General features: G+C 42.2%; 1 protein-coding gene across 4 annotated transcripts in view; it reads right to left on the bottom strand.

Annotated features, from left to right (window-relative positions):
- The window catches only part of TCF12 (transcription factor 12), a 1980472-nt gene that overhangs the window by 214718 nt on the left and 1753189 nt on the right, over positions 1–12565 (bottom strand). For 3 of the 4 annotated variants that reach the window (XM_044078972.1, XM_044078971.1, XM_044078975.1), the window contains 2 exons: positions 4434–4507; positions 3516–3587 (listed from right to left, as the gene is read on the bottom strand). In XM_044078972.1, the coding sequence (XP_043934907.1) occupies positions 3516–3587; positions 4434–4507 (146 nt within the window). The remainder of the gene's footprint in view (positions 1–3515; positions 3588–4433; positions 4508–12565) is intronic. The other variant, XM_044078973.1, reaches the window with a different exon arrangement.

Below are 12565 nucleotides of genomic sequence, written 5' to 3'. Positions count from 1 at the left end.
AGAGACAGCAACTGACGTAGGACCCAAGACTTCGTTAATCAGGCCGACTGAGGGCTACTGCAAGCAGATAACCCAAATGTAATGACTGCAACTGCACACACACACACGCATATAGCGAAAATACAAGGAATTAGCTCAATAAGGAAATTTTCAAAGACTTGTCTGACAGCAATGGCCGTCACATCTTGCTGACGGAGCAGCAAACAAGATCTGAGGTAATGGAGGTCTTCGCTCGAGAGTTTTTTGGTAGGCACAAGCTGTATAACAGCCGAGCCGGTTCCGAAGATCGGAACAAAGTCCCCATTCGACAAGACTGACAACAGAAGATCATTTATTTACTATGATTGATAAGGATAGTTTCACTAGGACGGATTTATTCAAATGGGAGAAACTTAACCAGCACACCAAGGAAAGTTCCCTGCTCTGTACTTCAAGTGCTGTGGAATTTTTTTACATCCTCCTATGCTACCTCTGACTTGTACAGATACAACTATTTTCTAGCAGTTGCTGTAGAAGGTAAGGCTATGAGCTGTAGTTCCTGTGGTACAGGGTCTGGTTCCTTCAGCCCTCATTTACCTACTGTGTGACACTGAGCAAGTTACTTAACACACTGCTTTCAGGCTGTCCCTGAAAAAACAAGTGTCCATTGGGCCAACCTCCTGGTTAACAAAATGGTATTATTATTACTGTTTATCTAAAGGACAGCAACCCCCTAATGTAGCACTGCAGTGTCAGTACTGGTATACATCAAGCACCTAGTGTGAGAATAGAACCCACAGCCTTCTGATCTTCTAGAATCAAAGGAAACTGCAATCTGCCAAGTTACAGAAAATATGTGCTCTCACATCTGTTCGTACAAAGAGCCTTTGGCTCAGTGAGATTTAAATGTACAATAAAAAAATTCAAACCCAGAATGGTTAGAAAAGCATCAATAAACTGTAAAAAGGTTATGAATAATCTGCCTAAACTTGATGGATCAACAAGTATATGCTTTGCACTGTGTTGCTGTATGCAGACAGGATGCTCTGCTTACAGAACAATCTGAAGGCTATGCCATCTACTGGGTTAAAAAAAGACATAAGCAACTCACTGACATTCTGACAATAAATACCAAGATTTGTTAATGACTAAAAGAAAAGCATTAATATTCTAAATAAGAAGGCTTCAAAGGAGGCGATATGACTGATGTTTAAACACCTATCAACACATGCAAAAAAACTACAAGAGGCAAAGCCACTCTCTCATAAAAGCACATCTGATAAATAGCTGCAGATTTTTTTTATATAGGCTATGTGCAAAGCTCAATACAACAAAAAACTTTACACCATCTCAACAAAGCAAATATATTTTTTAAAATATCCCTATGTTCTCTTGCAATACAACTCAAGAATTAAGCCATAACTGTACACAATGTTGTACCAATAACATGAAATGCTACTGACAAAACAGAAGTGTTTCAAGGTTCACAGGATAAAGAACCATTTCACCCAAACGCCAGGTGTGACAACAGCATTTTTTTGTTTCCTTTACTGCTTGCCACGGTTCTTGAAATCACTGCAGGGTGCAGAAGTAAACAAAGCTATTATTGTCTTCCAATGAAACCAGAATAAGTAAACAGGTCACTAAATGGGTAAGGACATGAGACTACAGAAATCTCAAACTTGGAGCACTTCATAACAAAAACAAAATGGAACAAAGACCCTATTAGGAGTGTGTGGTCAATTTCCCTGACAAACAGTACATGGAATCTGTGGTGGAATGCTGTTATGCATTACATCAGTCAGCAAGAAATTTCTCAAAGGCGAGGAATGAACGACTTTATGTGAGAATAACCTACAGTTAATCAACGGTTCTTGGTCTAGTTTAAAATGTTAACAGTATGCTTGGATTTTTCTTGTGAAGAATCAAAACAGGACAGAGTTGTTGTCAAGAATCGTAACAGGACATAAGTTGCCACGGTTTGTATTAGGACTGCCACTCTAAAGATCCACTGTGCTACAGATGTCCATCTTTCAAAAGCAGCAACTCCAATGTATTCAGTTTTGCAGGCAAAGCTTACTATTAAAATTGCCATCCCATACCTCTCAAGTGTAGCTCATTAAGAATCAAAATAGCGTGTGTTCCTCAATGCTCCACATTAAAAGAGTCTTTCACATAGTGTTAGGCATATCTTTAATTGATGTCCAAGGTAAACACAGAGTCATATTTTAATCAGAAGAACTTTTTCCAAGTATAAAGTGATACATTTTAACCATCCTGTCAGCTTTCTAGATGAAATTATTAGTTAGTAGGTGATCCACATTTTACATATTTACTCCACATCTTCACAGACAGTGTTCCACATTTTGAAGATGGAAGGTTTAAGATATGCACAATCCTTGAAACAAGATTTGGTAGTACTGCATCATACAAACATTTAAATAAAAGTAGTGAAGTAGCACAAAACAATCTTAGCATTAAACTAAGCAGAAATGCAGAAAAAATTGTTATAAACAAATATATGAACTGACTACTGTCTTAGCGATGCAAAAATATGGTTAGTGGCAAACAGACAGCATTACTGTCATGTGACTTAAGAGTTTTTGCATGTAAGGCCACAGGACACCACGATAACTGCCACAGCAGTCTTAGTGTCAAAAAGTCCTGTACTACTACATGCGAGGTCACTATGGTTCAATACTGCTTTTCCCAAAACATTCTAGGACTCATATGAGCCTGGCCACTGACCAAATTGTGTAAACCACCGAAAAAATTATTTTTGGGAAATTTTACTTCTAAACACAGTTTTTCACAGGCTACACCCATCAGGCAGTGGGAACATGAACAGGCAAGACAACCAAAATTCTTGTACAGTGCATAAAATGCTGCTAACTACTGCCTGCAGAAAGGAAGAAAATGTCTGCTCTCAGCATGCACATTTGGGGGGGGGGGGGGGGTGTCTGACAGTTTACTAAAAAAAGGCTAAGATTACAGGCTGTCAAGTTTCATCTTTTACTCCTGTGCAACAGTTAACTGGTATCTGAACCAGTGTAGTGTGCTTCTTGGTTGCCCCTGAAAAGAGACTCTTACTTGTTAATTTACATAGTAAATAAATACCTAAAATTTAAAAAAGGTAAAAATAAGCCTATGCTGTAGGAAAAGGACACTGAGTTTGGTTACTGCTTTGTTTCTTCACAGGATTTTGGAGAAATGCTAATTCTCAACCCTTGGTGTCACACCAAACCAGTCTGTATCCTTATCTCCGTAAGTATGACTTACTGAAAGGAACAAGTAAATAAACAAGGCGGGTGAAACAGCTGCAGGATCACTGTCGTACACCAAAGTGTCTCCATTTCAGTCAGGTATGCTTAACAAATTCAAGGAAAAAGTCAGGACTACATGTGTACCAGTCGTGGAATATAAAAGCATGCACCAATAAAAAGCATATGAGGTTTTCAAGCAAAGCCTTTGAAGCAACGTGCATTTCCTGAAAGCAACTGAACAACAAAGGGTACTAGCTAAGGAGAAACAAGTACCTCGCAGACATCCTTTAAGAAGGACATGGCATCCTGCAAATGCTCATGGAGCTGCTGTTCAACCCGGTTTTTCTGGTAAAGTCAAGACAGAAACAGGAAGCAAAAGCAAAAGTTAAGTTTAATAAAAGAAAAAAGCTGAAGAAACAGCTAAAATGCATGTCAGCATAAAATGTTAGTTTAGTTAAAGCTATGGCATAAGGTACAAAACAAGCTTAAATGAGTCACTCACCACACTAAAATCAGCACACCCACCTTATACAACAATCAGGCACACAAAAACACACACAAAGGACAAGGCAATGGAAAGTCTGAATTTGTTAGTCAAAAGTACTTAGGAAAATGCCTTTTCATGATAAATGCACCAGATAATGCTCTCTTCCACCCAGGATTTTTTTACATACATTTTTCATATGCAGATGGGAAGACAGACCACCTGGCTTCAAACAAATACTGTTTAAATAAGAATCAGCCTTTAGCTTCTTTATCGTGATTTGCATTTTCCGCAAACACTACTTTGCAGTGGCAGCCAACAGTGATACTATATAAAAATCAATAAAACATTTTATACCAAGATAGCCATGACAATCCATGAGGCAGGGTGCCTAAAGCTATTTTCCAAGGTGTGACTACAAAACAGTGTAATTAAATAAAGGTTTTTACCCTTGCCTTTGCAAAATGGGTTCAGGAATCTGGAAACAGCAGCCAAACAGCTGCCCTTAAAACAGCAAGTCTGATGTTTAACAGATGGTGAAGACACACCCTTTCTATCTTGTATTGTTCAAGTACCCCCAACAGTTATGCAGAAAGAATTTATTTATGCTATTATATTATATTATATGCATAAATTATGGAAGGACATTCAATGAAATACACATAAGAAAACAAATTGCTTTGAAATTAAAGACTGCGATGCCTCACCAGAGAATGAAGAGAGTTTTCATAGTTTGGAGATGATGGGGCTTGACCTCCAGCTCTGGACCACTGATTACCTCCTGAAAAGTGAGAGAGAAAGCAAAGTTACACAACACACAAGCAAATCAATAAAATCAGAACAGTACTCGACTAGGGACTCTAGACTTCAAGCAACCAGATCCTCCCAGTGTGTTTCAGCAAGCATAAAAGCTCTCAGCACAAATTCTGGCTGAACCTTCCATAAAGCCACAGAACAGTCAGTCTAAATACAGTTAAAGTCCATTACTTCTACCTGTCCCAAGCTTTACCTTTTTACAAACAACATTCATAAAGAGGAGTGCAGTTTCTTATCCAAACGTTAATGCTGTATGTTTAGTGGCATTGAACGGAAGAATCCCTACCCACGTTTGCACTGATTGTGATAAATGGAGTGGCACTGATAAAATTATACAGATAAATGCACACATACACACACAAAAAAAAAAATAAAAAAACTTTTAGCGCGTCTTAGTCCCTGTATTTTAAAGGCACAGATCACACACCCATTAAAAACAGGCACGTGTGTAACACAATGGTTATTGAACGACACATGGCATTAAACATTTTATTTTTGATCAGGAAACAGAAGAATATCACACAGCAGCGGAACATATTCTGATGTAATGCAAGGCCAATCTTTTCTTAAAGGAATACAACAAGATGTCAGCTTGAAGCAGCTCAGACCAATGGGATAGCATGTAATGGAAAGCTAAATAAAGCAGATCACTCAATGGCTGGAGAATGAGCAGTGACTCAAACAGCTCTGTTAATGCTACAGTGAGGAGGAGGGAAGATGCACAGCAAAACTACTTAACAACGACAACCAAAAGGGTGGGGGGGGGCAGCATCAGTATGACTTGAGATAGTTACAAGGAAATACTACATCTTAGAAGCATGTTAACCCCCCCCCCCAAGGACAGAAGTTTTGTTTCACTCATGGACTGTTGTTCTAGACTGTCTGGGATACAACAAAAAAAAGTTGGGGGCGCTGCACAGGGCTAGATGTAACACTATAATGAGCTCTTCTGTCAGCGGGTCCATCTTTGTTCATATGGAGTGCAATATATTTGTACTCCTCAATCTGAGACAACTATGCCCCTAATAACTGCAAATCTATTCCTCTCAAAACACCAGGATGGTGTAGTGGGGTCAGGTCGTGACCTCCTCGTACTTCAGCGCAAATACTTTTACTTACACCAAGCCCACCCATCCAGGTACTGAAGAGTACAGTAATGTGGATCTAGGACTCTGTTCACAGTTTTCACAGAAATGCTTGACGCTGTAACAAAAAGACAAACTGCAGAAGGAGGAGGAGGAAAGCAGGGCATCAGCTTCTCCTTTACCCCTGGTTAAACCATCCTGTCGCTGCGGTATCAAATAAGCCAAAACATTTCCAGCGCCAGCTTTCTTCTGCTATAAACATCTGCAGTCATCTCGGTCGGATACAATCTGGGCTTCGCTACCCAGTTTACATTTTAAACTAGTATATGCAAAGCAGGAGAGTGCTACAGAAAGCAGCCAATCAGATTTACAAACTCCTACTATTCACACCTAAATGCTATACTCTCAAACATTCTCAGAATAGGCTGCTTCGCAAAATAACTACGTCAACATTATCAAGTCACTGAAATTTAAGAATGCAGGGGCCACTAAAAGAAATTAATAAAAATGTATATGTACTTGTAATACCTAGGGTGCTCCCATTAATTTGTGTCCTTATTTTTTTCTCCAGAAGTGCACAATTAAACATTACACTCAAGCAGGACAAGAGTTTTCTTCTGTGAGCAGGTGTTCCCTCATCACATACACAGTAGAAGTAAAACAGCAAAATGAGAATTCCCAGGACCATGGCTTTCCAGTGGTAGTACAGAGTAAAGATTATGCATCCCATTCTATTCCAATTGGATACAAGCTATTTACATTATCTGTCACGTTTAGGAAACTGCAGACAGAAATATGGTTATGCTCCAGCTATTTCATCAAATGCATTTAGCAGAACATTTTTTAACATTTCATAGGTCGCAAAAAAAAAAAAAAAGTTTCAGATCTACATAGCTCAACTACTACATTCCTATGCAATTCTACAATACACTGGAATTGCTAGACTTGCTCCAAGTAATGGGTTAACTTTGAGACGTAACATGAAGCTCTTTAAATGCCCACTAAAACAAAGGGTCTTATTAAAGAAAACAGCCATCCAACAAATAAAAGGGGACAAGCAGAGTCTTAAGATTATTTACTAATCAAGAAAGTTTTTTTTTTCTTGTTTTAACTTGTTAAACTGGGTATAATACTGCTCCATCTAGACCACTTTCAGGTTCAGCCTGGAAAAACCAAAGATCCGAAACTAGAAGTTATGTACTTACCATAACGTTCCAAGTTTGTAGTCTATCTCGCCTATATTCTTGCTGGTTGGGTTACTCGGCCTAATACTAAAGCTCGAGAGCTTTCAGTGGCTCGAGGCTAATCCCTATCCCATGATGCACCAGGCTACATCCCCAGATCTTGTTTGCAAGCAAGCAAGAAGCACCTTATCTTATATATGTATATAAACATATATACATAAAATATATATACATATTTACAAATCACTATAATTCAGTCAAGGAAGAGGCTGAAAGCCATCATATCTCTGCAGGCAGATAATTTTGTCCACTAGTTCCTCCAGGAACAGGAGGGGGAAGGAGGGTGGGACGCAAGAATATAGGCGAAATGGACTACAAAGATGGAATGTTATGGTAAATACATAACTTCTAGATGTGATGTAGTCCTATCTCGCTGTAATTCTTGCTGGTTCGGACAGTGTCCCTAGCACCTAAACCCTGGGGTGGCTCAGGAAAAAGACGTTTTAGTACCGTGGATCCAAAGGAAGCCCTGTCCTGTTCTGGCAGGCCAAGTCCACTTTGTAATGATTGCTAAAGGTGTGAGGTTTCGCCCATGTAGCAGCTGCAAAAATTGAATCTAAAGGAAACTTTGCTTGAAAGGCAAATGAAGTTGAGCCTGACTTAGTGGAGTGACCCTTTTATCTTCCCTGGTAATTGTATGCCATTCTTTTGGTATGAAAGGTTGATACAATCCATACGGCATCTAGACAAGCTCACCTTTGAAACTGGTAATCCTTTCTTTTTATCAGAAAAGGAGACAAAAAAAGTTGATCTGATTTTCTAATGTCTCTCATTTTATGCAAGTAGAAACGCAACCGTCTGTGCACATCAAGCTGGTGTAATTTATATTCTGCCTTATTGGCGTAACTGGAAAAAAAAGCTGGCAATTCCATGGATTGGTTTATGTTGTTTTCCAAACAAACCTTTGGGAGGAAGGAGGGATTAGTTCTCAGAGATACCTTATCCTTATGAAATACAATATAAGGCGGACGTACTGAAAGAGCCTGCAGCTCTGAAACTCTTCTGGCTGATGTAATGGCAACAAGGAAGAGGGTTTTCCACGATAAATATTTTGGATCACAAGTAAAAGCAGGTTCATAGGGAGATGAAGTCAGAGAATTTAGAACCAAATTTAGATGCCGGGGGTCATTGGTTCCTTAATCGGAGGCCTAAGTAGAAAGGTACCTTTGAGAAAGGCCTTACATAATCTGTGAGACATAATGGGGAACACCCATTTCACCTGTATGAAAACTGAAGATAGCAGCTAATTGTACCCTAACATTAGCTGCCACAGCGCCTACTTCAAACAGATGAAAATCTCTAAAATTGCTGGAATAGGTGCGGTAAGAGGTTCGAAATTTCATTTAGCTGCCCAACATGAAAATCTCTTCCATTTGTTAGAGTATAATTTTCTAGTGGAAGGTTTATGGGAAGAAGCTAGGATACGGCTTACTGTTGGCGTGAAAGAATAACACCTGGCTAGTCGTGGAATTGCAGCAGCCAAGCTGTCAACTTGAGGGTGTGGATGGACGGATGGAACTCTCCCGAAGAGTGGGTCAGAAGGTCTGGAACTGGATCCAGAATCCAAGGCTCCTCTAAAAGGTGGGTTTGTAGAAAAGGAAACCAAACCTGACTAGGCCAGTAGAGAGCAATGAGATTCATTTTGCTTTCTGTAACACCTTTGGAATGAGTGGAAAGGGGGGAAAAGGCGTAGAGTAATCCTGACGGCCAATCATGAACCAGTGCATCCCTGGGTGGCTTCCCCTTTGGGGGAATTAGGGCAAAGTAGTTGCTGCATTTGGTATTCTTGGGAGTGGCAAAAAGGTTGCAGCAAGGCTGGTCCAATCTGTGGAAAATTATCTCCGCAGTCTCTCTGTTCAGGGACCACTCGTGAGGTAACATGAGAGTCCTGCTGAGTCTGTCCGCTATCACATTGGAATTCCCCGGGATGTGCATTGCAATTAGAAAGCATTGAGAAGCAATCGCCCACTGCCAAACTCTTAACACCTCTCAGCATAGGGGGTTCCTCCTTGCTTGTTTACATACCACACTACCGACATGTTGTCTGTCTGAATTGCAATTGTTCCTACAGGGAGAGAGTCCTGAAGTGCCTGCAACGCACAAAGCATCACTCTCATCTCTAGGATGTTTATATGCAGATGGTTCTCATGGTCCTGCCATAAACCTTGAACTGCCCTTACCAGATAATGACCCCCCCCCCCACCTGATCTGGGAAGTGTCCATGGTTAACACTGCCTTTGGTTGGGGAAACACAAAGGGACGACCTAGATACAACTGGTGTGTCTGAAGCCACCAAGTTAAACCTCTCTTGCACGACTCCAAGATGTATATCAGATGTGAAAGAGGGAGATCTTGCATCGACCACTGTGGAAATAAAAGCCACTGTAGGAGTCTCATGTGTAATCGGGCTAAGGGCACCAGCAGAATGGCAGCAGCCATGGTTCCCAGGGTCTGTACCATTTGTCTGGCCTGGACTTTCTTTGTTGAAATCTAAGTTTTTACCTGTTGATGCAGGGAGTGGATTCAATCTGGGGTGAGTCTTGCCATCATGTCTCTTGAGTTTAACTCTGCTTCTAAGAAGACAATATGGTGCGACGGTAACAAGGCAGATTTTTTTCTTGATTTACAGTGATGCCCAGTTTGTTGCAAAGAAGAAGGGTTTCGTCTCTGGCCTGAGATAGTAGATGCCTGGTGGAGGCGGTGAGGAGCCAGTCCTCCAGATATCGAAACACTCTGAATCCCCGATGTCTCAGGTGAGCCGTGACCACTGCCATACATTTGGTGAACACTCTGGGGGCTGTAGTGAGGTCAAAGGGCAGGGCTTGAAACTGGTAGTGACTGGCTCCCAGCCGGAAGTGCAAATACCTTCTGGACCGCCTGCCCATTTTTATGTGGTAGTACACGTCCTTGAGGTCGATAGGAAAAGACAACTGGATATGCTCTATGAAAGGAAATATCGAGTGCAGGGTTACCATCCAGAACTTTTTTTTTTTTTTTTTACAGATTTCTTTAATCTGCTGAGATCTAGGATGGATCTCCAGTCCCGTGTCTTTTTGGCACTAAAAAGAACCTTGAGTAAGTTCCGGATCCTATCTGGTCTGCGGGGACTTCTTGGAAGACACTCTTGTCTAGCAACGAATGAATCTCTAGAGTTGCCAAGTCCTTTTGCGCGGGTGGAACGTCTGGGTAAGGACTTTTGTTTTGGAGGGGTGGAAGAAAAGGGAATGAGGAAACCTCTGGATATTATTCTCTTGTACCCATTTGTCTTGGAAAATTTGTTGCCAGGTGTTTGGGTACAATGACAAGCAACCCCCGACTGCCTCCAGAGAAGGACAAGCGCGTCTCCTTTCAGGAGCGCTGGTGGAGCCTATCAGAGAAGGTCTCCCTGTCGCCCCGATTCTGCGGACCCCCTCTGCCGCGAGGGCGGTGTCTTCCATTATAACTTCCCCCTCTGACTCTGGGGGAAGAATTTTTTATTTTATTTTACATTTGTTGACCGGGCTAGTCTAGCTGGATACATATCCCTTTTCAGTAGAGGCCCGAGGAGAAAAGCTCCAACATGAGTGATTTAATACATTCAAAATATTCTAAGAATGATCATTCATGCATCCGATAAACCTTTTTGGAATTTGCGGAACCACATTTTCCCACCCTTCTGACCTTTGGGATAAGGTCTGGAAGGGGCAGAAAAAAAAAGACTCCACAACAGATAAGGTTTTCCCGTCCTTCTCGCACATGGTCAGCGTCTCTTTTACCACAGATCCAAACAAGGCTAAACCATCAAAAGTGGCACTGGTAAATGAAGACTTGAAAGGGTCAGCAAAGTTAGAGGTGCATCCAGGAATGTCTCCTGAGAGAGATTCCTGATGCCGCCGATCTACTCGCTCAGTCAGCTTATTGGAAATCAGCCTCATGGAGGAGTTCGCAACAGAGGTAAGGGTGGCCAGCTGTGAGGATACCTTGTCTGTAGACCCCACAGCTACTGCTCCCTGAAGAGTATTCTCCTAGTTCTTCGATGAGATCCATTTGAAGTCTAGTAAAATGGGATAAATAGTTCAGAGACTGCAAGGTGAAGGTTGTTGAAGAGAACATGCACTTGCCATATCTATTCATAGTCCTAGACTCTATTAGAAGGATGGATAGATGAAGAGGTTTCTAACAGTTTCTTCTTCCTGGCCGCTGCCATCACCATGGCATCTACGGGGACTCCTTTTGTTAAAAATTCCTTTTCTTTAGGGGCTGTAATAAATTTGTTTGGCCTCCTCGGAACAAGCTCCACAGTGACCGGCGAAGTCCATGCTTTCCTGGAAATGATATCTAACAATTTGTCGAAAGGAGGAGTCATGCAGAAGGTGGAAGGGCGAGATCCAAAAGCCTCCAAGGATACAAAATTGTCCTCTGAAGGGTTGATGGGCTTCCAATCACCCCTCTGTTTCAGGATTTCCAGGATGTCTGCAAAGGAGACATCCTCAGAGAGATATTGGGGACCCCTTGGATTCATCCAAATCAGTATTTGAAGTGACTGACTCGGGAGTCAATGTGCTTCCTCTTGCAAAGCCTCTTCCTGGGAACATCCTCCGAGGGATACTCAGGAAAAGTCTCGAAGAGGGGGCACCACCCACGGTGGTCACCTGGGGCTCCGGACCTCTATGCTGAGGAGGGGGTGGAGAAGAGATAGACAGACACCTGGTGGGGAATAGGGAGTGGATCAGAGAGTGGTGCCGTGTGAGGGGACAGCATCCTCTCCACTACCTCAAAAGCACCCCCACCCTGCTCTGGAGAAGACCTTCACACAGAGGATGTTGGAGATCAGCTCTGAGGAGGTAGTTCCGAGGCAGAGGTAGATGTTAAGCTCAACCGAGCTGAAGCACCAAGAGGGAGGGTCGGATCGGAAGACATACCGTGCCGACACTCCCCCACCCCCTCCCCCCAGAGCCGACCGGAGAGCATCGGCTCCCAGATGTCTCAGCACAGGATGGAGCCGAAGACACCAGAGCTGAAGTCAGGACTGACTGTTCCACTACAATCAGATCCATACCCTCCAGCTCCGAAGACTCTAGGGTAATCAGAGGAGGAATCAACAAAAGTGGAGTGGAGACAGGCAGCTCCGATGCCTTTGGGCCCAGAGGTGAAAGCAATTTAGCCAGGGCCGGTGTGCATAACAATCTTTACCACCTGCTCTACATCATCATCTGAAAGACTCCTGGAGGAGCAGGTGGACAAAGAAGTAGATCTAGACTCCAATATGAGAAATCTCAAAATTGGTGACACCACCGTCGGATCCAAAGCTGGGGTCCGAGGAGTGGAAAAGTACAGTTGTGTACACTTATCATAAATGTAGATGTTAGAGTGTATTCACTGTTGCAGTCATCACATTTGGGTTATCTGCTTGCAGTAGCCCTCAGTCAGTCTGATTAACAAAGTCTTCGGTCCTACATCAGTTGCTGTCCCTTCTTCCGTGACGTCAGGGGTATAAAACATGCAGCCGACGCCATTACATCAGTTTTTCTTGCTCCAGATGTCAGGTGCCCCCCTAATGGGAAGCAATTAAATCTATAAATATACATGGTTATACCTCCAACAAAAAAGCAAATACACCAAAAAGCTTTTGAACATAGTAAAGGAGAGTAGAGGTATAGCCAAAAGAAGAAAGGGGGGCTGGAAGGAGAGCAACCAGGACTGCAACAGTGAATA

The sequence above is a fragment of the Protopterus annectens genome, chromosome 7.part1 (genome assembly GCF_019279795.1).
Source record: "Protopterus annectens isolate FY-2018-M chromosome 7.part1, PAN1.0, whole genome shotgun sequence".
NCBI lineage: Eukaryota > Metazoa > Chordata > Ceratodontiformes > Protopteridae > Protopterus > Protopterus annectens.
The sequence above is the reverse complement of the archived record's forward strand: the minus strand, read 5'-3'. Positions and strand labels throughout refer to the sequence as shown.